This window comes from Chlamydotis macqueenii, chromosome 3 (genome assembly GCF_036417535.1).
Source record: "Chlamydotis macqueenii isolate bChlMac1 chromosome 3, bChlMac1.mat, whole genome shotgun sequence".
Taxonomy (NCBI): domain Eukaryota; kingdom Metazoa; phylum Chordata; class Aves; order Otidiformes; family Otididae; genus Chlamydotis; species Chlamydotis macqueenii.
Genome location: NC_141558.1, coordinates 26,174,311 through 26,202,003, shown reverse-complemented (window position 1 = coordinate 26,202,003; position 27,693 = coordinate 26,174,311). Strand labels below are relative to the sequence as shown.

General features: G+C 38.9%; 1 protein-coding gene across 10 annotated transcripts in view; it reads right to left on the bottom strand.

Moving 5' to 3' along the window:
• Window positions 1–2,838: 2,838 nt before the first annotated feature.
• The window catches only part of MLIP (muscular LMNA interacting protein), a 116,106-nt gene continuing 91,251 nt past the window's right edge, over window positions 2,839–27,693 (bottom strand). For 8 of the 10 annotated variants that reach the window (XM_086744368.1, XM_086744372.1, XM_086744374.1 and 5 more), the window contains 3 exons: window positions 14,563–14,616; window positions 6,403–6,437; window positions 2,839–3,181 (listed from right to left, as the gene is read on the bottom strand). In XM_086744368.1, coding sequence (XP_086600494.1) covers window positions 6,411–6,437; window positions 14,563–14,616 — 81 coding nt within the window. In that variant the 3' untranslated portion in view covers window positions 2,839–3,181; window positions 6,403–6,410. Of the gene's footprint in view, window positions 3,182–6,402; window positions 6,438–14,562; window positions 14,617–27,693 lie in introns of those variants that run through there. The other 2 variants (XM_086744376.1, XM_086744373.1) reach the window with 2 other exon arrangements.

Below are 27,693 nucleotides of genomic sequence, written 5' to 3'. Positions count from 1 at the left end.
ACTGCCCAGGTACATCACTTGTGCTAGGCAAATCTCCCTCTGGCCACTTGGGCCAAATTTAATAAATCTTTTTTTGATAGCCTGAGGTGTAGCATGTAGCAACAACAGAAATACCAGAAGCATGCACAGGATAGGATGAACGCTGTATCAGACTGTGTGTTTGCCTGCAAGAGAATGAGGGAAAAGGAGGACCACAAGCCCTCACTAAACATAGGCAGTCATTGTCAATACAGGCTGGGGAACAAAGGGATTGAGTGCAGCCCTGCTGAGAAAGACTTGGGAGTACTGGTGGATGAGAAGCTCAACATGAGCCAGCAATGTGTGCTTGCAGCCCAGAAAGCCAACCGCATCCTGGGCTGCATCACCAGCAGCGTGGTCAGCAGGTCGAGAGAGGTGATTCTCCTCTGCTCTCATGAGACCCCACCTGGAGTACTGCATCCAGTTCTGGAGTCCCAACATAAGAAGGATGTGAGCCTGTTGGAGCGAGTCCAGAGGAGGGCCACGAAGATGATAAGAGGGCTGGAGAACCTCTCCTGTGAGGACAGGCTGAGAGAGTTGGGGCTCTCCAGCCTGGAGGAGGCTCTGGCAAGACCTTATAGTGGCCTTCCAGTACCTAAAGGGGGCTTATAAGAAAGACAGAGACAGACTCTTTAGCAGGGCTGTAGCAATAGGACAAGGGTAATGGTTTTAAACTAAAAGAGGGTAGATTTAGGCTGGATATAAGGAACAAATTTTTGCCAGTGAGGGTGGTGGAACACTGGAACAGGTTACCCAGAGAGGTGGTGGATGCCCCATCCCTGGAAACATTCAAGGCCAGGTTGGAGGGGGGCTCTGAGCAACCTGATCTGGTTGGAGATGTCCTTGCTCTTTGCAGGAGGATTGGACTAGATGACCTTTAAAGGTCACTTCCAACCCAAACCATTGTATGATTCTGTGATTCTATGATGGTGATCCCGAAGGGAATGTGTATTTTACCAGAAAAATAATGACTAAAAGCAGGGTAAAGGCATCTGAACTTGGACTAAATATACTGCACTATTGAATAAGCAGCAACCATTACATTTACAGTACTACTGAAAAAGCAATCTTTTTTTTTGTGTTGAGTTTTGCTCTTTATAATCTCTCCATAAAGGATTTTTTTTTCTCTTAATACTTTTTTTATTGGTCTCCTGGACCAGACTTCCTAGGCTATTATAGCCAATACACTCTCATTTTTTATTTCCAGACAGAAGCTGTTTGAACAGATAAGGAAAATGTTTTTTTAAAGTATGCTCAGATGAACAAACTCACAAACCTGGAGGTCAACAAAAGGATTCCTCTTTTGCCCTTCCTATAATCCTGGTAGTTCTTTCTCTTGCTTGTGTTCCTTCCACCTATGGGCTTCAATCTATCTCCTGGGCTAATTTAAAGCTGAAACATACCATGTGGATAATTCTCTTGGCTAGACATGCTAGACAGGATTTGGGCTTTATGAAAATGAAATTCAGGAGGAAAAGATAGTTTGGTTTGAACAAATTCAGAACATAGTATGTGCTTTGAAAAAAATGGGCAGGAAAGCTTACTAAAACTTTTGAGAATCACACATGTCACTTGGTTCTAAATATGAATTTTGCCCACTTCAATGCTCTACTGAAAACAAGAAATACTATTAGGACCTTGGTGGGTAGACCTATTACATCTTGTACAATATTTATAACACATTTCTAGTTATAGATGTGTTTATATGTATTCATTTATATCTCGTTTTTAAAGTTTTTAGTACTTTTTTTTGTTATATTTACCTATACGTGTTGATTTCTGTCCCCAGGAATTCTCTCTTGTGCTCACTGAAATGCTTTTCTCAATTTTTTTTCTCACCATCTGACTAACAGGTATGCTGTCCACAAGCTGTACACACTTCAATTATTTTTCTGTTGAGAAAATAAACTAATACAAAACCAAAGCTTATATGTCTACCAATCTGTAATTTTGAAGGACATATGTGTTTCTGTAGGAAAAATGTGCATTTTACCCTTATAGAGAGACTCACTGATTGCTGAACTTCTCTTCTGTTTTCACAGTTCTACATTTCAACAATTTAAATGCAGGTTGTCTTGAAACTACACCAGACCCGATAGCACAAGAGGCTGAGTAGCCTATTCCATTTAAATTGAATTTAATGTCAATGTTTTAACTCACAATATTTTGTAAATTATTTCACTGCATTAATTTTAATGAAAGCAATTCTCATTAAAATATTAATCTTGACCACAGCACATAGCAGTGTGTCAGGAGGTAAAACGCTCCTGCGCACCAGGACAGGGCTGCAATGCAAAGGTCCTGAGCATATACATACCTGTGGGGTGATTTGTGGTTCAAAGGATCAAGGGGACAGGGAGAAGGCAGTTGACTCATGCAAGTATTGACAATCATCTTCCTTAGACTTTTATAATACATTTTGAAAGCAGATTATTTAAGATCCAGGCTTGGGCAACATCGTGTGGGAGCAGCACAGGGTCAAAAAAACAGCAGTGTAAACTGGAGAGGAAAGCGGTGATTCTTCCACATGTGCCAGGAATGCAGCTGACAATTCTGCCTGTACTCACTGGCTGGCACAGGCACTGCCTGGCTGAAAGGGCTATGAGTATTGCATGACAGGAAGAATCACTGTGCGTGCTGACACAAATGTCAATAATTCCTGCAGTATTTCACAAAATGTAAATGTCTGTGTGGTGGCAAAACGTGACTAAGGTTAAGAGCGTGGGAGCATTCCTTTCCCACTGATGCTGGCATTTGTTCTCAGCTATTTGAAGCAAATAGAGCTAAATTTACTGGAGTAAAAATGAGAATCACAGCAGATAATTTGCAACAAAAATACAGCTTTATTTAATTTCAACATTTATATTATTTCTAAAGAAAATATACTGTGTTATTTTGGGCATCTTTTAAACCAGCAAGCACTTCAAGAAATCATATTTCAATAAGGCACATTCATGTGTGTGTCTCTGGGGTTAATGAAGCTAGTACATAAGATTGTCTCTTGAAAGAATACTTTATTGTTATTACTGCTTTGCAATTAGCATACTGGAAGCAATTTTTTTTTAAATGGTGCTTTAAATAATATTTGTGCCGTGGATTCCTTCTCAGTATAGAAACAGGCCTCAAAATACTCTACGGTTTAGCTCTTGATCCGAATTCGAGGCTGCAAAAGAAGAGTTTCCACATGAACACGAGTCATCAAAAATACAGATTAGTAAACTGTATAGCATGCACTCAGGTCACTTAGTTTTCCTAGTTCATACAACCTGATGATGTGACTAACAAACATAACTCATAGTTTCACAGAAAAAAAAAAAGGCTTGAAGAAATATTCAGCACTTCATTTGTGCTATAGCTGTGGGAGAAGATGACAGCTGGCAGACCAAACCTACCTTGTGAGATGCTTGCCTGTGTTTGCAGCAGCCTGAGGTAAACTAAGCACTTAAATTACCACATAGCTGCAACCATCCAAATTCTAAACTAAATCTCCTTTCCTGAAATGTAGGCCCGTTTCTTTTTCTCCCTCTCTCAAGAAGGATGGAGAAGTCACTGATATGCCTTTATAACAGCCCATTATGAAGAGATATAAATTGCTGTGCCTCTGCTCTGTCCTTATTTCTTTTCTTCTATGTGAAGACATGAAAATATTACATATTTTCTAAAGCTCCCATTTGTTTTCCACATCCCATGCAACTGATTCTTCACTAACAGTGAAGAGACATGAGTAAGTACCTCCATGATATTATAAGCACTCCTTTCAGTATCTCCCTTGACTGACGTTTTTCGCCTCTTCCGGAGATTCAGTTTGTGGTCTCATGTAACCTTCAGGTTCTCTCCTGCAGTATTATTGTCATTCATTTTCTTTCTGTGCTTTTCATATTTCTCTTCATTTATCTTCAATGAATTTTATCATATTGATTTCAAGCCATTCCTCTAATTTAAGCGACATTTTTTGTATTCTAAATGGGCATTATCTAAAAATTTGGTAAGCTCACTGTCCATGTGATTGAGCAAGTTAATTAATGGCAATGTTTTATAGTACTAGAGCTAGAAGACAGCATTGTGGAAGCCTGTGTGAGATGTTCTCCCACTTAGGCAGCAAATGATTGTTCTCAGAGTCCAGCTTTCCAATCAGTTGCACATCTGCCTTGTCCGAATTTAATTCAGTCTGTATCTGCCTTGCTTGCTTATGAATGTCATGTGGGACTGTGTTGAAGATATGCTGTATCAAATGCATCCCCTATATCTGTTTTGCTGTCAAAGAAGGAAATGAGATCAGCTTGATAGGATTTTGTCGTGGTTTTGTTAGTAAGGGGGGGCCTAAGGTGGTAGCTTCTGTAGGAAACTGCTAGAAGTCGCTCCCCTTTGTTCAGTGGACTCGGCCGGGCCTAGGGCGGACCTGCTGCTGGCCAAGGCCGAGCCAATTGGTAGCAGAATGTCCCGTGATAACGCCTCTGCGATAACGTATTTAAGAAGGGGAAAACAGAAAAAAAAAAGAGAGAGAAGAGAAGATGTGAAGAAGCTGAGCAGGGGCAGAGGCGCAGAGGGGGAGGCGCAGGCCTCATGGGCCTTGCAGGCCTCACCCTCTGGCCTCTCGCCAGGCAGCCGACTGGGCCCGACTCGGTCCAGCCCGGCTGCAAGAAGTGGAGAGGAGATGAGAAGTGAATGAGATGTAAAAAAGATCCTGAGAGACATCTACCAGCCTGTTGTGAGGAACGGCTGCAGACGCCAAGGTCAGTTCAGAAGGAGGGGGAGGAGTAATGCGGCTCCTGGCCAAGATTCCCCTGCAGCCTGTGGTGACGACCATGGTGGAGCAGGTTGTCCCCCTGCAGCCCATGGAGGTCCACGGAGGAGCAGAGATCCACTTGGAGCCCGTGAAGGACCCCGTACCGGGGGAGGTGGATGCCTGAAGGCAGCTGTGGCCCATGGAGGGCCCGCTGGGACAGCTGTTCTGGAGAGACTGCACCCGTGGAAGAGATGACCCACGCCGGAGCAGTTCCACAAAGGACTGTGGCCCGTGGGAGGGACCCCACAATGGAGCAGGGGAGGAATGTGAGGAGTTCTTCCCCCGACCATGAAGCAGCGGTGTGAAACAACGTATGATGAACTGACTGCAACCCCCATTCCCTCTTCCCCCCCCCCGTGCCACTCGGGAGGGGAAGTTGGTAGAGATAATGTTAAGCTTGGGAAGACGGAGGGGTGGGGGGAGGTTATCTTGTTCTCTGTCTCATTATCCTGCTGTTTGTAGTAATAAATGAATAGTTTTCCCCAAGTTGAGTCTGTTTTCCCCGTGACGGTAACTTTAAGGATTTCTCCCTGTCCTTATCTCAAACCTTGAGCCGTTTTTCCTTATATTTTCTCTCCCTATTCTCTCGGAGTGTGGGGGGAGTGAGAGAGAGACTGCGTAGTCTGGTCCGATCGGGGCTGAACTACGACAGTTTCTGATGTGTCCCTCTGCACGTCCCCTTATCTCCTTACTGTTCTCTAGATGCCTACAAATGGGTTGTTTAATACTTCGTTCCAGTGCCTAGGAAATGCAATTAGGGCCGACTTTTCTGTAATTCTTTAGATTTTTCTTTCCTTATTTGTCAGATGTGACATTGTGTTTGCCTTTCTCGACTTTTCTGGGAACTTACTCTTGCTGCGAATCACTACTCCTTGAGAAATTGCTTTCGTTAAGTATTTTAAGGGTAAGTTTGATTAGGCTGTTCTGTCCTGAATGCTCAAATTTACCTCAGTATTCCTTCAGGTGTTCTTTTCCTATTTGAAAATAGTTCCTACTCTCCTACTCTCAAATTCTTAGTACTAACTGAAATAAACTTTTAGTCATAATTAGCCTTTTTTTTTGGTGAAGACTGAAACAAAAGAAAAAAAACCCAGGCATTGAACATTTCAGCCTTTTCTATATCACCTATTTGCTGATCTCCCTTGTTAAGTACTATGTTGTATCTGTTCTCAAGCATAGCACATTATTTGCAATATAGTATTTTTTAACTCAAGCATTAATGACATTTTAATGATACTATGTGGTTGTGCACTCAAATATAAAATAATACTAATCTTATTTCAATAACATTACTTCACAATCTTATTCTAGACCATACCTCAATTTCTTCCAACTGTTTGATTGCATACCACTTAAAATTAATTCCATTTTGACTTTATTCTGTGATGCTAAGAAATTGAATTATTCTATATTAGTAATTATTAATAGAAAATCATTAATCATAGACAGCTTACTAGACAATCACTAAATTGTATAGCTAAGGCATCCTGTCATCTTTTTAAACAAAATAATCAAAATTTGTCAAAGAGAGACTAAAGAAGTAGTTACATATTCAAAGTGTGACTGTAATCAAGTTAAAAAAAAATAGTAGCACTCACCATTATAGCTAAACAGAACCTCTTTCATTGGCAACCTGCAGAAAAAAAAAAAAAGAAAATAAAGGGTGAAAATGAAGTGGAGAGGAGAATAAAAACAGCAGTATCTTAAGCAGACACAATTCTACAAACCAGGGGACAACTTCATACAGCACCTTGTCTTTCAAAAACATTGGATTCCTGCCCTGTTAATTTATAACTACGCTTACTGAACTTGGGATGACTATTTATGTATTGATGTGTTTGAAGAAGTATACTGCACATAGCAAGTTTCAACAGACAAAGCATCACCTTTGTGATGCAAAACACACATTACAGGAGATTTCAGACTCAAGTTGGGTTTCTACTTCATTTTTGGAACACTTTCTTGGAGGACAGACCGCGTGGCCAACTTTGGATTCATGTGGCATGGATGTTGTTTTCCTTCGCCTTTGCAAGGCTTTTGACATATTCTCCTACAGTAACCTGGTACCCAGACCAAGGAAGCGGCCGGACTACAGAAAGGATGAATAACTGTCTGGACCACTGGTCTGAAAAGATAGTAGTCAACAGTTCAACGTCTCTGTTCCAGGTGGCATTTCAGAGGATGCTAAGGTGAATGCTATTTGACCTCTCCATCAGGGACTTAGATGGTGGGAGAGCATACATGTCCAGGAAGTCTGTGGATGTTACTAACTTGGAGGGGAGGGAGAGACTGATAATCTGAAGGTACAGCTTCCATTCTGGAGGACTTTGCCAGACTGGAGGAATGGGATAGCAGAAGCTTTGTGAACAAAGGCAAACACAAAATCCTGCATCTTACACGGGACAAGAGAGGTGGAGGAAGTGAACAACCCCATGCAATGATACAGATCAGTGACTGACTGGCTGCGTAGCAGCTCTGCAGAGAAGGACCTGAGGTCTGGTTGACACCAAACTGAACATGAGCCAGTCTGCCCTTGTGCTGAAGGATAGCCTCATGTACAGTTACATTAATTAGAGAATAGCCAGCAGGTTGAGTGAAGTTATTATTCCCCTCTACTGGGCACTAGTGAGGCTGCATCTGGAACAAAGTTTCCATTTTTGAGCGCTCCCGACAGAAAAGAGTTGTCAAGCAACCAGAAGAAACCCAACAGAGGACCATCAGGATGGTTGTGAGCATTCTTTTATTTCAGGTAAAGGAACACGACATATGAGGGGAGGCTACAGAGCTTTTTTAACCTCAAGAGTAGGCTAAGAGGCATCTATTTTCCCTCTCAAGCTTTTTAAGTGGGCTTCATAGACAGCTCAGATTTGCATGGTGAAAGGAAAGGAGGCAAAAAGTGGAGAAATTGTAATTATCCATAAGGAAAAATAGTTTTTATCATAAGAGTGATCAATTACTACAACTAACTTTTGTCTGACTCTGTGATTCTAATTACTTATGCATTACTTAAGCATTGAATAATAGAAAAGCCTTCTTCAAACTACAACTGTGTTCTAACTACCTGTTCAGGGCAAGCTCTTTTCCTCTGAAACAGTACTTCCATTATTCAAAAGTGATCAAATGCAACAGCTGTTTCTTAAAGTCAAATAGAATTAGATTAAAATGGCAGTTTAAATTACATACTGACATTTCGTACTTTCTCTAGATCACATTTATATTACTACCTTTTCAGACTTTTTAATGTAAATTTACTGTATAAGTAATACATTTACAGTAATTCTCTTTATAGCAATTACATTAGAAATACAGTTCTATAAATGCATAAAATGCTTTTTCCTTGTTAATGCATGGTGATCTAATACGCCCTTTCATATCATTAGGCTATAACTGAAACTTTTTACTTAAAACAAGGAGAGGTCATTGAAGCTGGCCAAAAGTATTGCCCAAATACCTGTTGCGAGTATAGATTTCCTGTTGTACTTGTATTAAAAATTAAAAAGTTTAAAGCATTGTTAAAGTATAAAGTAAATAGAAAACTTATCTGCTGATATTTAAAGGTTTTATCTGAGAATTTACAAACGTGCATTGTTTGGACCTACCTTTCTATTTATAAATATCAGAAGACTGCAGTTTACTGTTTCCTTTCAGTGGCTCATCCGTGTAGGAGGTTAAAGAATTTGTCACAGCTAACACCTGAAATTCTTATTCATTTAGTAAAAGTAGTAGTTATTACTACTTTTAATGCTTATTTGCAGGGTCATTAAATTTTCAGTTAAATGAACTTTTATGCTGATATGGAGAGAGCCTGGGGCTGCAGTCCTTGGCTTGGTCAAAACAAACTAAGGGTGGCGAGACTATTGCTTCAGAGATAACTGTTCATTTTGTTCCAAAATATGTTGAAAGATGACTGGTCAATTCAAAACAGTTCTCATTTTGGAGGTAAGTGACATAAAGGGATTTTCTAATTTGCATCATCCAAGAGCTTTTTTTATATGCATTGCTGCTGCTTTTTGCCTTATTATTTGCAGTTTTAATGTCTATGTCTAGTCTCAGTCCATGCAGCGTTCTTTATGAATTGCCTAATGCCCCCTAGTTCATAAGATAATTCATAAATTCTGCAAACCAGCAGTGCTGCAAAGACCACTCTGACCCTGCATCCCAAATGTGGGAACAGAAGAGATGCTGACTGTGTCACAGAGTAACACACTCATGCCCTGTGGCCTGGCTAGCTACAGAGCTGGCAGCGATGCTCTGCCGTACTAGTGTATACCAGCTCTCCGCTGGCTGGAGGACAGGGATGTAATTTTATGCAAGGCTTAAAATAAAAAGTGAATAGTACATCCACGATGTGACAGGTGGAGACCCCACGTTTGTGTTTCCAAGGAAAGCACAAGGAGCAATGCAGCCTTTTGCCCCAACATATCTACATGCAGGGATGGACCTGTTGCAGCACCAAATGGAGGAAGGTGCTTGAACAAAGGAGTTGACATTTGAGTAGGAGCAGCTTCTGATACAGTTCCCTCTAGTTTCATTAGGTATGTGCCATACCCTGGTTCTTGCTTTGACAGGGATCTCCCTTACAGCTTGAAAAGGTATTGAATGGTGTGTGAGAGCTGGATCATTACAGAACACCTAACCACCACCAGCAGCCTCCCCCAGGCTGTCAGGATAACCTGGAGGGGAGGGCAGCCTGTACCCTGCCCTCGTGCCTTCCCACCAGAGGCAGGGAAGGACAAACCTCCACTATGGGCACAGCCCGCGCTCATCCATCCTCACTTCACAGTGATCAGGATGGCAAGAAACTTTGGGAGGGGATTTTGTGAATTCTAGGATTTTCTTTGTAAATCCAGAGCACAATGACAGTAATTTTAGCTGGAAGAACATTGCTGTACTCTAATACTGCCATCTGGGTTGGAGCTTTGTCCTAACATAAGACCCCTCATACAAATTCTTTAGTAGAAGGAATCTGTCATAAAATGGGTGTTTTTCTTCTTATATGTAGAATCTATCAATGATTAATACTAATGTTGACCTCTGACCAGGAACGCTCCTTAAGTAAATAAAGATGAAAAGCAATGTATAACAGAACTTTGGACCTTATTGACATTTTTGTAGAATTTAATATTTCAGGAACTTTTGCTATTAAAGTTGTTTAAAATTGAGCAGGGCAGATTAATTGCTTCCCCTAGCAAAAAAAAAAAGAAATAAATGAGCTTCTTGTACTAAAGCTCTCACAAATTTGCACAAAAGACAATCAGTGAAATCACAGCTGAAGTCAAAGGAGTCAGCTTTTTCTCATGGAGTCTTTTTATGAATGTTGACCTTACAGATGCTATTATTAACTCAAATAATTATTGCAGGTCTTTCAGGAATAACAAACAAATAAGACAGAGTAACAGCTGCAGCAAAAGATTATATGAACCTGAAGTAATTGTATAATAGATTTGGGATTTTGCAAGTAATATATGAATAAGAGTAATGAGTACATACTTTTAGCACCTGCATGCAATATCTTTTTGTGACTCTACAGGGGCATATTCCCCATGTTCTCTGTAAATACTCTGACTCAGTACAATTCTGAGAATGATTATGACGTTTGCCCATAACCTAGGCAAACACTAGGTTTACTTTAAAGGAAGACAGTAACTATTGGAAAATACTAGTATAGCTTTTGGATAGATTTAACAGGAGTCTGCTTCAGATCTTCTCCAACTAAAAAGCGGTGGTTGTAGAGAAGGATTTTATAAGGAGGAGAAGGTCCCTAATTGGTTTTCCTGCTTTCACAGGGAAGTGACAGATCTGATTTGCTTCATGCTGTTATAGAATGAAGCTAAAGTTGCATGAAGAATAGAGTGCTGTTCTTCTGAACACAAAGGTAACTCCTTTTTTTTTTCTTTCCCAGTGAGCAGCTGACTTTAAGGAAAACAATATGAATTACCAAGTAGAAATTAGTCACACCTTTCTTTCTCCCCATCTCTCAGTCCTTCCTAAAGGTCAAGGAGGTGCTTATGTTTCACAGAGCGTCTGCATAATCATTCTTTTTTGGAATTGCATAAATCACACTGACTTTATCTCACTGTGTTTTTAGCTCTGAGGGAGGAATATCATGTGAGAAGAAGTTAAGTATGAGTCTATACATAATTTTAGATAAAGAAGAACATTTTAGTGGGGGCAGAGACTATAGGGCAGAAATCTAAGGTTCTTATTACAGCAGTATAAGTAATGTTGGGATTATAACTTGACAGAATTTTTCCTAATCAGTCCAGCATCCAAACAGGACAGGGCTGATAAAAAGGATATTTTAAATTAGGTGGAGACTTGCGGGTTATATAAACTCATAAAGTGCAAATTCCACATAAACAATTCCTAGAGTCAGGGTAGGTTCCTAAATGAGAAGGAATAATACAGATGTCTGAAAGATGTTGTGAGTTTAAAAATCATCAGTCAAGGCCTACCATGGTTTTTTCACTGCACTGAAAAGGTAAAACAGCAAAACACACAATTCTGCAGAATCAACCACATAAAAGAGAAAATGGTGAAAATTTGGTGATTCTTCAGAGATAGCTCAACAACAATGTATCTCAAAGAAGCCACCATCCTCAGGGCAGCTAAAAGAGTGTCCCAAATGTTTTGACTCGCTCCTGGCTCCATGTCACTCTTCTATCTGTCTCCAAGACAGCACAAATGTTGATCTCCTGAGTATCAGTGCTGTATACTTCCATCTCCAGTAACAGATCTCAAGGGAAACAGAGGCCTTTGTTCAGTCCTTCTTGACCGAGAATGAGGAAAGAGTTTTGTCTCTAGATGTATTTGTGGCTTCTCTGACACTGTCTACACACGGAAAGAAGTTGCTCAGTCTCAATATGGCCAGCATAGTGTGCCCTGGTCACCTCCTCTTCTAAAAACGAGACTAAAAATTGGGGAAAAAATTAGATAACATACATTGTTCAAATACTTTGAAAATTTCATTGGAGAAGTCTTCTTTTGATTTGTAATGGAGAAAACAGAAAATGTGTCATCTCTTGATGTTGGCCATCTCCTGACCAACTTGTGGTGAACCGGCTCACCACCTTCCTGTTATGTCTACATGTGGACTGGAGTCCACCTGTACAGCCATAGTCTGTTGTAAAATACACATTAGTGACAGGCTCCATGGAACCAGCACAAATACTCAGCTTGCTCAGCTGTACCAAATGGTATTGGACACTTTTTTTTTTTTTCTCCATTTTAAAGCTGTTTGCCTCCAGTTAACATTATTGCAAGTGGTGAATGACCATCACCAAACAATCTCTTACGGACATAGTAAAGTCAGACTACCATGACTGAAATATTTTTGAAAACACGAGATTGTCGGATGTTCTGAATTGATGCCAATGACAACAGAAGTGCAAAATTCCTTTGATTAGAGGCCAGCTTGGTCTGTTCCAAGGCAGATAAAATATACAGCACTGTCTTCTAAAAGTTTTTTTGTATTTGAAACAAGCATTTTGAACATAATTTCTATAAACTAATTTATTAAAAAGCTTAAATGTACTCCAACAGTTGGAACATTTGTACCAATATAAATTTCTGGTGAAATCATAGTTGCATTCAGAAAGAGCAAAGACAATCAATTGGAAAGAAGATTATTTGGTTTTGTCTGTTATCAGTACTCTTTGTATTCCCTTGTTTCTTAAAAGAGTTCTCTTTGAAAAGATCTCTCTTTCCATTAGATCTGCAAAGCTCTCCCTCAATATATAAATTGTAAAGAAGAAGGATGAGAGATGGGGATCTAGCTGTTTGCTTTCCCGTATCTTATTTTCAAATACAGGAAAATCAGCTGCATCTTCAGAAGCTGCATATATGTACACACACATGCATACATCTATATACACATATATGTGTTGCGTGTGTATATATCTATACACATTTTAGAGTGCCTGATGTAGTGCAGATCTGTTTCATCTCAACAACAAATTTACCCTCAGAACTATTCGGTCCTTCTCACCACCCTCTGATGAAATACCTTTTCTTCAAGAATATTTCAGGAACTTTACAGTTGAGATGGAAAAAAAACCAACAAAACTATTTGAGAAGCTCAGCAAGATATTGTTGCTTAACTTCATTTTGTGAAGGCATCTTGGGGCTTCCTTTGGATAGATCCACAGCAGAAAACATAACAACTGCTTTCAGGAGAACCAGGAAGTGGCTTCTGGGAGGTAGAGGAAGGGGGATTGATGGTGTAGAAACAAGCAAAAATGGTAAAGGCAAGGACAAAGGGAGGAGGCTGAAAGGTCATGAGAAGATTCAAGCAAAAAAAATGATGTGAAGTAGCTCTAAGTCCCTGACCACAGAGAGACCAGGGATGAGCATGAGAAAAAGAGGCCATATTTGTGTCCCATATACTCCTGGTGCAGAACAGCAGCCCATTGATCTAAGCAACAAGTGAGATGTCTACCTCTTTTTCTTTCTTTTAATTTTTTAAGCCTCTTTTTCAGTGGAAACCAAGATAAGCTGTAAGGTTATATTGACAGGCTCTGTCAACAAACTCAGAACTCAGGCAAATCCTCTGCTTCCAACATATGAATGGCTTGACCTCAAAACTCCCTCAATATTTTTCAAAACAACAAATTAGTCATTTGGTAGCAATTATCAGCAAACATCAATTTCACTTATTTAAATGCTCATTTTGCTGCCTTTAGCAAAATTAGAATCTAATTTTAAAATAATAAATTAAAAATAAACTGTGTTATGAAAATGTAATTATCGTTCCTATCTATACTGTTAAACTCATCCAAAAAAACTTGTGAAATAATTATGAATATAAGCCTGGTAACTAAAGTGGGTCTCGGTAGCAAAATTCATTCTTGTGTCATAAATGTACTCATACTGCCATTATTAGTAGTAAGTTATGCCTACTTTAGTTAATTTCTAAAATAATGTTGAAAATATCCTTTAATTAAAGATGTTCTATTACATTCCAAAGCCTGCAGAAAAGAATATGATAGTTAATTAAATCACATATGTTTATTTCAACATTGAGGCTATAATTCAGCTTCATGTTCATAACCTCATTGGAAAAAAAGGCTTCCCTGTGCCAGCAGAACCTTTTTAATTTTTATACGCTCTGTCTCAAGAGAAAATTAATGCTGTGTAGCAGATCACTTCAGTTCTCACTGAGTGAATTATCTAGGGTGGTAACCATCACAGTCCTAGAGTCCTAGATATGTCAAAGTACTAGGGAAATGGCCACTGAATTTAGACTTCAAGAAGATTTGTGTCCTTCTTCAAAGTCAAATAAAACTGGCACTGAATTTTGATACTGGGCAAACTTGCACACTGTGTTGTCTTATGTTTTCTTGACAGTTCTTTATTAAATTCTCAATAATTGATTATCCTTAGTGCTTCTGGTAGTTGTTGTACTTGATATTTAAAACAGAAGCTATACTAGTGGCTGTAAATTGTGGAATGCATTATTTAAATTGAGCTAACTACATAAATTAACAAATCCCACTTGCTAACATCCCAACAGCACATATCAGGAAGCTGAAGTGTAAGTGTTAGTATTACTCCAAATTCACATAAACAACACAGTTGCAAGACAACTCTTTTTTTTCATTGCTCATTTAGAATCATTATTGTTTACGTAGTCCATACTCTGGTCAAAGGCAGATTTGGGAGCTCAGCACATTTTTGCTCATCAACTTTACACAAGTTTTATAAATAAAATATAAAGTTAGCATGTAAATGCTTCAATCCATTAAATGTCAATTGATTACCTCCTTAGAGTTGAGTGTTTCATTTTCTGGAATAGGCACTATGGGATGACTGGGCTGCCGAGCCAAGATGTCACAGGTTGGAGAGAGCATGTGGTTAAAAACAGGAAAAAGAAATCCGTTATCAGTTCAGTTTCTGTAAAAATGTCACTAAAGTTTAATAATGAAAGCCAATACCCTCAGTCATGTGAAGGATAGCAAGGCAATGAGCTCTCATTTGTGTTCAACAGGCTCCCTGTTGAACAGGCTCTCCTACTACTTCTTATCTTTACGAAGACCTATTTCAAGGTATGACCTGTTCCTTGTTATATCATATCCCCATAATGAAAAGGGTGGGGAAGGGATAAATGACTTTCCAAATTGAAAGAGGCATCTCAAGTAAAAATCACAGCAAGGGCACCTGCTTGTAATACATTTAGTATGAGGTAATGCACATAAAGTTACTTAAAACTGCTGCCGTATTTCTGTTACCTTGAATATCTGTCTTCTTAAATCTTCTCCAAAAGAGTTATCTTAAATTTCATAGACATAAATCTTACAAACATTGAACTAAAAAGTGCTGTATAACAGTAATTAGTATGTGCAGAAAGGAATTTTATATCCAGGAAATTTTCCAGTGATTTGAGTATTATATGATTTGCATCTGAGTAATGAAGTTTGATAGATGTGACTCAAGTCAAGAATCACACCAATTTCAGTAAGATTTTAATTAGCATATACTTAAATAGATAAGCTGGAGCTTATAAAGGCAACGTTAAGATCGTAACCTTGTGAGGTTTTCCTCTATAGTGACAAAGAGAGATCTTCTTTAGAGCAAAGGCTGCTGAAAGAATTGGGGCTGGGGTGTCTTAGAATTGTACAAAAACAAGGTTGGAAGAAGCCTGCTATTTTCAATGTATCAAAGGCATTACTTTGTTTTGGTATTTAGATCAAATAGTAAATTAACAAATGATGTGTTGTCTAAAAAAAATACTGCTCTTGCCCTAGGAAGATTAATTTTGAAACTGTGCAATCTGCTAAACTGGCCCTATAAAGAAAGAAGGACACTGAAGGGGAATACACTCTAATTTTGTGTAATTACATTATGTATCTTCTATCTATTGCTCTCTCCCTTTGTAAATTTGCAGGAATCAGCTCTAAGACCAGCAGTAGTAACAGAAGCTTTAAACCAGCTCAGCACCAGCATCCTCCCTTCTGCCAGACACCTGGCTCCCAATTTCAGCCACCACAGATACTGAGGCAGCCCCGAGGCCACCCAGCTGCTGCAGCACAGCTCTTTGCAACAGCCACAGGAGGTGTTTAACAGCCTAAGTGGGAGACAGAAGTCCCATTTTGAAACCCAGCATTCTGCAGCTAACAAGGGTGGGCAGTCCTTGGTGATTCACAGGTACAAAGCTCTAGCAACACCTGCGGTATCTTCCCAAGCTTATTTCATTGAAATGAACCCTAGAGTTGAGTTACCTATTGCCTCAACAGAATATGGCATCTCTGCATTCCAGGCAAAGTAAGAAGGGTGAATCACAAAGAGGGAAAGTATTGACCATTTTCTGTTTACTTTCTGATGTGCAGCTAAGCTCTCTGAGAGGAATTGTCCTTTGCTTGCAAGAAAGAAAAACTCCCTAGTGAGGTAGTGATCCAAGAATGCCACAGCTCTTTTCCTCAAATTGCACATGGATCCAATCAATGAAAAAAGCACTTTCATTGTGTTGTCTTCTCCTGCCCTTCCTTACTGGTATGCATTGCCCACCGTGTTAACCTGAAATGCCTCTGAGTCATGATTCTGCCTTACCTTATTCCTTGAGTATGAGGTCTCAAGTCCCTCCTTAAACCTGACAAAAGTAATGATCTTTTTTGTCCAATAAGTATATTTGTTTCCTTTATTTTGATAGTGTCATCTTTTCAAACTAAAGAGCCAACAAGTGTAACAGTCCTTACGGGGGAAAGCTATCTGTATTTTCTAGACAGACACTCTTAACACTGATCACTGTGGAGACACTTAATTGAGAGAAGACAAGTGAGAGGCAAACAAGGACTTCACTGATTAATGGTGGGGGAAAAAGTTAATACAGGCTAAAGACTTAAGAAAAACTGAACACTATGCAGTCCTCTGTTTTCACAAGGCTTCTCGCACATAAAAACTCTGAAGAGTTATCATAGAAGACTCTATACGTTCTACTAGTCAGATGTCCGGTGACATGATTTTGCCATGCCATGGGGTCAAACCTTAAGGAAGTCACATTTGGCTACATTTAGAAGGAACTTTCAGTAGTACTTTCAGAGCACATAAGCCAAATGTTGCATTCCTGCTGAAATAACACTTACTTTTGCAGGTCCCTGAAAGGAGGACATCGGGTTTTTCCCTGGAATTGTACAACTCTGCCTCTGTCAACTGTGAAGAAGCTGAGTGCCTTGGCCTGGGTGACTTTACCCTAACGAGCTGGAGGCTTGTTCCCTGTGTTATTTTCATCAAGCATCAATGCAATTTGAAATGTTTCAGCCTTGCTGTGGAACAGGCGTTGTGCCTGTCTTCCCAGACTTTAACCAAGAGGCTATAGAGTCTTATTCCTTCCTCCATGATTTTTCCTTACAAATAAGATTTTTGTGTTCTTGAGTGCACACCATCCTTGTCCCACAAGCAGGGTGGAAATTACTGTCCCTGTGCACTTGCTTTCTGTAGCCCCATGTGTAAGGACCAGGCTCTTTTGGAAGAGAGAAGTTTGAATCTCTGCAGGGTAGATGAGCACTGTAATGAGGTCTCTCATTGTCTGAGTGAGAACTATAGGGTGGCATTGGCATCTCCATGTTGTCCTCTGTGCATGATGGTCAGCCCAGCCTGTTCAGAGGGCATTTAACAGGACAAGATAGCCTACTTGAATAAACTCAGCTTTGTACCTGTATTACACTACAACTCACAACTCTAGGCACACGGGAAAGTATTGACATCTCTCTGCAAAAGATCGATCTACACCAGAGTACCAGACAGCCATCTTAAAAGTACCAAAATGCAAAGCAGACAGAATGAGATGGGATTAACCTTTCCTTATGAATACTTACAATTCCTTAAGAATCATAGATTCTAGGCACTGTGTGATTATCATCCTTCACAGTTTAATGAGGAGTGTGTTCACAAGATCTGAAGTGTGAACGCAATTTGGACTATGTACTTTTTACAGGTGTGTTGTGTTAGTGAGACCTCATCAAGCTCTGTCACTGGCAGTCTTCCATCCCCAGGTCAAAGCAGCTGGCAAGGAGCCCTATTTTCTTCTACAAATGTAAAAGGATTGCATCTGCTGATGGTGGAAGATGATACTATTGCTTTGATAATTCCTATTCTTATTTCCTTTGCCAGTTACAAAAATCTGCATTACTCTTACAAGGTTAATTAATTTTTCTGAATTTTTTTTCCAGAGCTCACACAGTTTCCTGGTAGTGTGATATTTTATTGGTTATTTCTAAGCACAGAGAAAGAGCAAACTGGGCAAATCTGAAAAAAATTGTACTGAGGGGCATAGAATATCCTGACAACATATAAGTATTTGCAGCATGTAAGTTCAAAGGGAAATTATATACCTGGCCAAAATAACCTCTTACAGACTCAGTCAAAGCTTAGAAAAGAGGTGGTTACATAATATCTTAGTTAGACCTTTGTTCATTTAGCTCTGTAATCAGCAAGACATATTTGCCTTTAAAAGGTCAGTTTATCTTTATTGTGTTATGAGTCAAGCTGTCTCTGAACTATTATAAAGCTTTCTGAAGTGTTCTCAATGTAAGATCTTTTTCATAAATCTAAGTCACTTTCTAGAGGGTCTGCAACTTTTTCTAATCGAGACACAGGTTTAAAACTCTTAGTAACCTGTGAGAAGTGATATACATAAGAAATAAGAATGTTTCAACTATAGCAACCAGAGAGCATTCATGTATTCACTATTTTTTGAAACTACTTCATTAAATCTTTAATCCACTTTGAAAATAAATTAGGTACTCTAGACTCTTATGAAATATTCCTTCTCAATAGGAAAAATTACTAGTTTCTCATTAGTTCAAAGACTAATGATATTTAATACAGGCACAAGAAAACTTTTTTATATAAAAAAAAATTATAGATAGTAACTTTTTCTGAGTACAAGCATGTGAAATCTGTGGTATCAATAAATGGTAAAACACCCATAGTAGCAGAGCAAGGACTACCTTCAACTAAAGGGAGAGGACATAAATAATGTAAGACAGTTTATAATTGTAATGTCTATAGTTTCTCTGGAGTTACGCAGTATAAAATCCATTTCAAAGATTCAGTCAGTTAAGCACCCAACTTTTTTGCACCTTTCATCTCTCTGTAAAAGGAAACATAAAATAGAAATGATGATATCAACAAAGATTTATAATATTCCTTCAGCCATGTATGTAATAGAACATCCTGACTGACTTGCAAATCATTATTATTTACTACCAAGCCTGTGCATTTTTAACTAGAAGATTTCAAAACTGTCTTCAGATACTGGTAAGTATCTGCACAAGAGGGACAACTCCCTCAGACACGGTTCCCTGACAGGTTCTGACAGCCTTGGAGGCTGTCAGAGTAGGGAGAGACTGAAAGATTTCTATCTGAATACCACTGGCTGCAGGAGTTACTGAGCTTTGCGGTAGGGATATCTTATCTCTAAGTGGAGCTGGAAGGAAAGACATGCACACAAGCCCAGCAGTGCATCGATTTTCCTTGGGCTGTCTTTTTCCAGGCCAAGTTCAACATCTTGTTCAAGGCTAGTCCAAGAGGAAATTGGCTGGGCATTTTCTGCCAAAATGACTTTTCAATGAAAAATACTAGCAACAGAAAAAATGAAGCTTTCTGGAAAATATTTTGGTCTCTCTTGCAAACTCCCGCTAGCCATTTAGGAAATTAACATTAAGTGTTTCATTGTAAGAAATCCTGTCTGGAACTGGAATATTGTGATTTCTGACCCGGATATAGATAGACTATTTCAGCTGGAAGGATCCTACAATGATCATCTAGTCCAACTGCCTGATCAATTCAGGGATGATCAAAAGCTAAAGCAAATTATTAGGGGCATTGCTAAATACCTCTTAAACACTGAAAGGCTTGAGGCATCAGTCACCTCTCTAGGAAGCCTGTTCCAGTGTTTAACCACCTTCTTGAGAAAAAAAATGCTTCCTAATGTCCAGCTTAAACCTCCCTCGGCACAGCTTTGAACCATTCCCACGCAACCGGTCACTGTATACCAGAGAGAAGAGATCAGCACCTCCCTCTCCACTTCCCCTCCTCAAGAAGCTGTAGAGAGCAATGAGGTCACACCTCAGCCTCCTTTTCTCCAAACTAGACAAGGCCAAAGTCTTTAGCCTGGTGTTGACCAGCAGCCCCAAATCCCTTTCTGCAGGGCTCCTCTCCAGCCATCCTCTCCCATTTTATACTTATCCCTGGCATTAATCCATCCTAGGTGCAGAATCCGACATTTCAACTTGTTAAATTTAATCCCATTAATCATTACCCTGTGCTCCAATCTATTTTGATCCTTCTGCAAAGCCTTTCTGTCTCTCAAGAGAAGGATGTTTCATTTTGGATCATTTCCATAAAATATTAAAGTGTATTTCACTATCAGTGCACTTTGTGGAAACCATGGTAAGAGCCTCTATTTTCTGCTGTGTGCTAATCAATCTCTGCAGTTCCTCACATGGCTAATTTCACTACAGCTTGTGGCCAGCCAGGGTACAAGGCCCATAACAAAGAATTAAGGCATGCAAAACACAACTTAGCAAGGCAGCAGAGTAGAGAAACATCTTCTAATCACACAGATCTGCTTTGAGTTAGTTCATATAATCCAAATAATGTACATTGATTTCTGGAGTATTTAAATGTTTTCAAATTTTCATCCGTACTGGAACAAAAACAAATGTTTCAGAATTTACAACAACACAAGCATTCAAAATTTCCCTTAGCATATTGACTGTGAACTATTATTGCTTAGCAGCAACAATGCTTCCCTGCACTGGGAGGGGGCTCATTGCTCCTTGACTAATGAGTGTGAAATGAAATGAATTTGATTTTCAGAGCTGACCTTTCCCCTACAGGTTTTCTTCCCAGATTAGCTGCAAAACTGAATACGCCCTGTTTTCTTAGAAAGCCATTCATGCCACGGAGATCTTTGACCTTAGCAACTTTAAATCCAAACCACAAACTTTGACTGAATTTTTCAAGAGTGTATATGTGTAACTGTCACCTACTACATTAAAATCAGAATTAAGATCATATTCTGCCTATCGTATAATTACTAAAATGATAGCCATTGTTTTATTAGGAAAAAGATAAGGCTGTACTATAATTTGCAGTTTATCATACATGATATCTTCACCAAAGTTCAGAACATTTTGCCAAAAAAAAAACCCAAAACACTAATGTCTTGAAATTCTTAAGATCTCTGTAAGATAGGTAAAAACTGGCTTCTTTAATTCAAACTCTAAGTACATATTTGGAATTTCACCAGAACTAATTATATTTTATAAATTTTTGTAACATAACTGGAAGTGGAGTTAATTAAGGCCATATTTCAGAGTAGAGATTATGTCAATACCTGCAATAAAAGTTAAGTGAATTTTAATTGTGCCAATTTGTCCTTTAAAATGTAGATTTTCCAAAGGTTCATCAGCTCACTGTTTATTTTTCCTTGATACCTCGGAACAGTTATTTACGATCTAAAGAAGCAGGAGGAAATTCTCTAGAAACATCTGTGTTCAGTGAGGTCTAAGATACAAATTTCTCTATAGCTCTGAGTGGTTTTGGACAGTTTCCATTAATTACGAATTTTTTCCTTCAAATTTTCTTTTTTCCCTGTCCTCAAAAAAAAGCACAGAAGTATCATTTTGTTTGTCATACAGGTTGCACACCCACCAAATATTGTTTGATATTTTTCACTCAATAGTGTTTTTCTGCTTTTGCTGTTAATAACAATCTTTACCTCTGAGTGGCTTATTACTGTATTACAAGCAAAGACGTGTCCCCAGGTTGCAGTTCCCATTTGCCAAATCATTAATAGAGATTATTTTTTTACATTCCCATTTTCTATGGTTTCAAATTCCCCTAGAAATGGGATTGTATCCAGTACAAACCCAATCATGGACTAGGATCGTAGCACCGGAGCAGCCTCCGAGCTATGGCAAGCTTGCCCCCATCACCTGGGGCATGTTGTAGAATCCCCTTCACAAACCAACAGAGACAGTAGAAGCAGACACTAGAACTGTTGTACTATTTGAGCTGTTGAGTTTCTTTTGGTTGTTCTCCTAAGATGTACGTTCCATATTAATCTGAAGATATAGAAGGCTAAGGAAAGATATCTCAGAAATGAGTTCTCAGCTAGGGTCAGAATTTTTGTTATATTTGATAACGTTTTATGTATTAAAAATATCTGCCTGAAATTCACTATGCAGAAGACTAGACGCAATCATCCTAAAATGCCAGGCATAAGACTGAGCTCAAGTTTTGTATTATGTAGAGACTACCTAGAATTAAGACAAAGCATTTTGAAGCACTTTTTGCTGCTTGAGACTGGTTTAAACTATCCCCACAGAGACAACCTGTACAAACGAGAATGCAGAAAGCAACAGAAGTGGCTGTAAGTATGTTCCAGGAGGAAATCTGGACACTTCTGGGCACAACATTCACTGGGAAGCACATTTCAGTTTCTCAGTATGGAAAGTGCCTGCTGGGGTTTGATCCTACTGCATTCAAAAAACCAACTTTTTGTGTGCATGTTTTGTAAATGAACAGAAGTACACCAGCGAAATACCAGCATCCTGCCATCAACAGCTTCTTCTAGGGTAAATAAGACAACAAGGCTCTCAGAATTGCCTGACTACTCAGGTCAAAAGAAACACAATAGTCAATTCCCCTTTTTTTTTCCTTCAGCAGAGCTGTATCTGCAGGAGTCAGTAGCAGAGCTTTTTCTAGGCAGTACGAGACTTTAGACACCTCTGTGTTAAGTGCATGCTGCTGTGTCTCCTGTTGAGCCTAGGTGACCTTCATGTTCCGTTGCTAATTTGAGGGCTTCGAAGAGAGCAATTGATTACTAGGTTATGGTCCTTCTGAAGTGCTTTAGGAGAAATGCCTTTCTTTAAAGAGGAGCTGAGCAAGAGTTCTAGAGGCATTTTCTGCAGGCATTGTCAAATGAAGTCCGAAGTGATAGAAATGTCATCTAAGTATGATATAATTAAAATAGCTCACTAAGCCCAAGCAATGCCATAAAAGACTATACAAAGGAGATACAACAATATTAAGCATTAATATTTTCCCAACGAGGAGGTCCAATTTGTAGCACAGCACTAATGAATTGGCTTGTTTGCCAAGTTCTTTTTCTACACTAAAGCAATTGTTCTGGATCACAGATAGTAGAAGGTTGATCAACCACAATACACCTACACAAGTACAGCATTTAAATATCAAAGTTCAAAAGAGAGAAAGAAATTCTCTTCTGGAAATAAAAAGCAGCTGGGATGATGTCTGAGAGAAAAGTGCTTTTCCATGGCAACCTTGAAAGGCTGCTGCATTCACAGACTGTCAATTCCCACTATGCTACTATTAATCAAATACAAACTCCAATGAGTAGGAGATTGGATGGTGAGGTAAACACCACCGATTTCATTTAAAAAATAATAAAGATTCCCTTTAAATATTCTGCTTACCTATGAGCCTGCAGACCTGCAAGTGGTTATGGAAGGCTAACACTTCCAACATGACAGCACTTAGTGATTTCAAAAAAACTCCATTTAGGTCCAGGAAAAAAAGATAAATTGGCTTGAGCCAAAGTTGAACATGAAAAAAAAACTTATTCTCTGCAAGCTGGGACCTTTACTTTTATAAATAACATCTGATCAGATACAGAAATGGTAATTTTTTAACATTTCTCATACCTCTTGCAAAAAGCCAGTTCTCTCAAATCCATTTTCAAGGCTGTGCTGCTAAATACTTTACTGACAAGGAAATTTTCACAGGCATGTACTTGAATCATGTGCTCAGCCCTTGCTGACAGAAAGAAAAGGCAGTCTGAAAGTCAACAGGGACTGAGAGGCAGTCTCCAGCTATGGGAGATATATCCCCTCATCCCTCGCCTCTTTAATTGAACAGGTCATTCCTTTCTTCTTCAAAATGATGACTAGCTTCACAAAATCTAATTATCTCTGCCCTGACAGATATTTACATCGATTGTGCCTCCATATGAATCATAGAATCGTGGAATAGCCCAGGTTGGAAGGGTCTAACATTCTGTAGGAAAGGGAGCCTAGATGAGATTATCCAGCACCCTGTTCAAACACATCTTGAAAACCTCCAGTGACGGGGATTCCACTACATCCCTGGAGAGATTGTTTCAGTTATTGATTTTCCTCACTGTAAAAAAAAAAATTATTTCATATAACAAGATGAAACCTCTCCCAGTGCATACTCTACTCATTGTCCCTTGTCTTCTCCATGGGGCTCCCTATGAAAAGAGAGCTTCTGTCCCCTTTGTAGTCACCAGAAAACTGTGATGAGGTCCCCCCTGAGTCTTCTCTTATCCAGGGAGAAAAGACCAAACTACTTCAGTCTTTCTTCATAGGGCAGGTTCTCCCACCCTCTGATCATCTCATGGCTCTCCTTTGAACCCCCTCCAGTCTGTCCACAGCTTTTTTGAATTGCAGGGGCTGGAACTGGACACAGTACTCCAGATACAGAGTTGTGCTCTTCCACTTTACACAGTCCTCCATTAAAGGCTGGAGGGCTTCCCAGTAGAAGCACTCTTTGGAGTTAACCACAGAACTAAACATTCAGGTACTCTATCATTGCAATAGTTGCACTCAAGACCACCTTCCTGAGCAATTTTATTCCAATCAAAAGGAAAATGAACTTTTTTAAATAATAAAAAGCTCAACTCATATAATTATTTAAGACCAAGGAGTGTAAATAAGAGCAGCAGTGCCTGGTGCCTGAGCAGAAAAGTGGGGAAGGAGAGGAAAGGGAGATGACAAGGCCAATGAGAACAGAATCAGCTCACTTGAATGGGCAATATTTTTATTTCAGAAGTAACCTGTGTACAGATGAAGGACAGACACAACACCTTGGTTCCTGCTGCCTCATCCTATCAAAGCTAAAACCCCACTGTGAAATTATTTGGGGCACAGCTTATGGATTTCATCACTCTGAGCAGTTATAATCTACAAAACTTGACAGGTCTATCTTTCAGCTTCATCTGTGTAATCTCATCAGCTATGAAGATCCAGGTACTTGGTGGAGCTTCAAACAAAACCAAGCTGGCACCAGGTTCAAGCTTCCTAAACAACACTGCAGTCTCTGTTCAATAAAGCATTTCAGATGAAAACAGCTGCTATTTTCTTACACCCTGAGCCAAGAAATGGAATTATACTGGTTTTAGGAGCTCATCATATCTAGCCTCCCTAATATAAGACATGGAAAGGTAATCATTCTGGGCTTTACCATATTCCATTTCCCATTTCTGAGGGAATGATTGTGTAAGGTAATTTTTTAATGAAAGTGCAAGTGAAGAGTAGCAAATCCATTCACTGCCCCATCCTGTCCATTCTCAATAGTGTATTTACAACATATTTTAAACGGTTGCAAGAATTTATGGCAGCAGGTTTTGCCCTCTAGTGGAAGATGCGGCAAAATACAACATATAGGGTAACGTTTTTAAACCAAAAGAGGCTAGGTTTAGCAAGATTTTTTTTTTTTGACAATGAGAGTGGTGAAACACTGGAACAGGTTGCCCAGAGAGGTGGTAGATGCCCCATCCCTGGAAACATTCAAGGCCAGGTTGGATGAGGCTCTGAGCAACCTGATCTGGTTGGAGATGTCCCTGCTCCTTGCAGGGAGGTCGGACTAGATGACCTTTAAAGGTCCCTTCCAACCCAAACCATTCTATCATTCTACGATTCTATGATTCTATGATATAGTTAGAAATGTAACATATGTATAGATTGACATTGTGGTCACTGACCGTGTGTTTACTGGATTGCTGGAGAGACAGTAAGCAAGTCATGGTATACATATTATTCCTTATCTCAAGGGATGAAGAGCGGAGAGGAGGAACCCCAGGGAATTTGCAGAGATGACAGTCCAGGTTTAGTAGAGAATGGAAAGAAATTCCCATGATAACAGGATGTTGTTTACAGAATAGATCTAACAGTTTGAAGTTTCAACACCTGATACTGTGTCTACTGTACTATGTTTTCTGTTACTCTAATTATTTATGACAATAACTTAAATAACTTAATTTTAAAAGTACGAATAGCTGAGACTGTAGTTGGATGGTGCAGAAGACAGAGTTATCGCAAGAAATAATATGCAAATATTGTCAGGGTTTTTATGAACATACATGGACTCAAATGTTAAATATTGACCATATGAATAAAACTGAAATTAATTTTCCTTTGGTCATCAAAGATTTTTAATATTATAGACCAAAAAAGAAACATTTAAAAAATTATGTTAAGTTGTGAAACAAAACTTCTTGCATAAATAAACCTCTATTTGTATTAAATTAGCCTAGTATTGACATCTGATAATTCTATTTCCCAAAATATTGGGCCACACTTACTTAGAGGGTGTTTAGAAATACAATGCATTTTATTAAAGGTGTTTACTGGCAATCCCAGAAATTCTTAAAAATCTTACCTACCTCTGACTATTGAGTTGTCTGATTTTCTACAAGTTAACCTGATTTTCATGGGCTGAGATTTTAAAATTATTGAAAATAATTAAATAATTAAAATTATTTTTGTAACTAGGAAACAATCAATGGTAAATTGAGTTATACTCCAAAGAATTCTCAAAAGTTCTATTCATCTCAAAAATCTTTTTCATTTTCACCAATCCTGTTTCAGAAGACCTAATTACTGATTTTTTTTCTACTAATCATGGTTAATGTCATAGATTTCCATGGCTTTTCACTGAATCTGATGGGATGGAAGAGAGAAATACAAGCATTATCATTGCACGTGTTCTTGACCGAAGTCAGGAGTCTATTTCACTTACACAAAAGGGAGGGCAGTGAGAAGTCACTCGGAAGCCCAAATATGTCAACTTTTTTGCTTAAATTGTCACAGCAGTAAGCACTAGGGCCTGATCTAAAACATAGCCTTCCCAACTAGCTCCCTGACAACATAACCATTCAAAATGATGCTACTCAAGTATTTGAAGTAAATTTAAATTATCCTCTGAGCTTTTCTTTGGTAGAATACGGCACTCTTCAGTGGCTTATGGACTGTGGATGATGATGCTCAACTCTGGAAAGTTGCAGACTTGAACAGAGAGTCTGAGTTCAATGTGAAAATAATATTATATAAAAGATACAAAATATATATAAAACATAAAAATAAAATAAAAGCCATTTACAGGTGTATGAAACTTACAGGAATATCATGCAAAATACCTTTGCTAACAGCAGTCAGTAGTAAAAAATGACCCAAGTAAGAGAGAAAATTTATGTAATATAGAGAAAACCTGTTAACATCAAAGAGGTGTGGCTGCATTTATCAGTTTGCAAAGCTCACAAAGGTTGCTTGGAATGACAAAAGCTCCTTGAGATAAAAATTGTGGATTAAGAGGTCCTGGAATCATCACCATATGGGTGGAATGCAAATACACAAGCTGTTGTGTCCTATGACTTCTGCATTCAAGAAAAGAGTTTTGGGTGCACAGTGCTGTGGGAAATCAGAGGCAGCAGTGAAATTTCCTTATTTCAGCCATTATTCTGTAAGAATACTCCTGTTTGAGAACAGGACTAACATGATATATCAAAAAATTAAACTATCTAATTTTCTTCAGAAGCCTTATTTGCCTTTCTATACAAATTTCTGAGTTTCTAGTAGCATTTTCACTAGCAACAGCAAATATCCTTTTTCATTATAAAAACTGGCTTCAGTGGTCATATGAACCATTTGTTTGTTCATGTGAATGCCCTGCAATGAACCAGGAAACTTGTCAAAAAATACTTGATCATAAAACCATTGCTGCCTAGTTTGGTAAACAGTGAAACAGAGAATAAAACCCAGCCTAGCAGATGTGAAAACGTGCTTTTTTTTTTTTTCTAGGATGCCTCAAAGACAGAATGGAAGGCTGGTTTTAGTTCTATTTTGTGT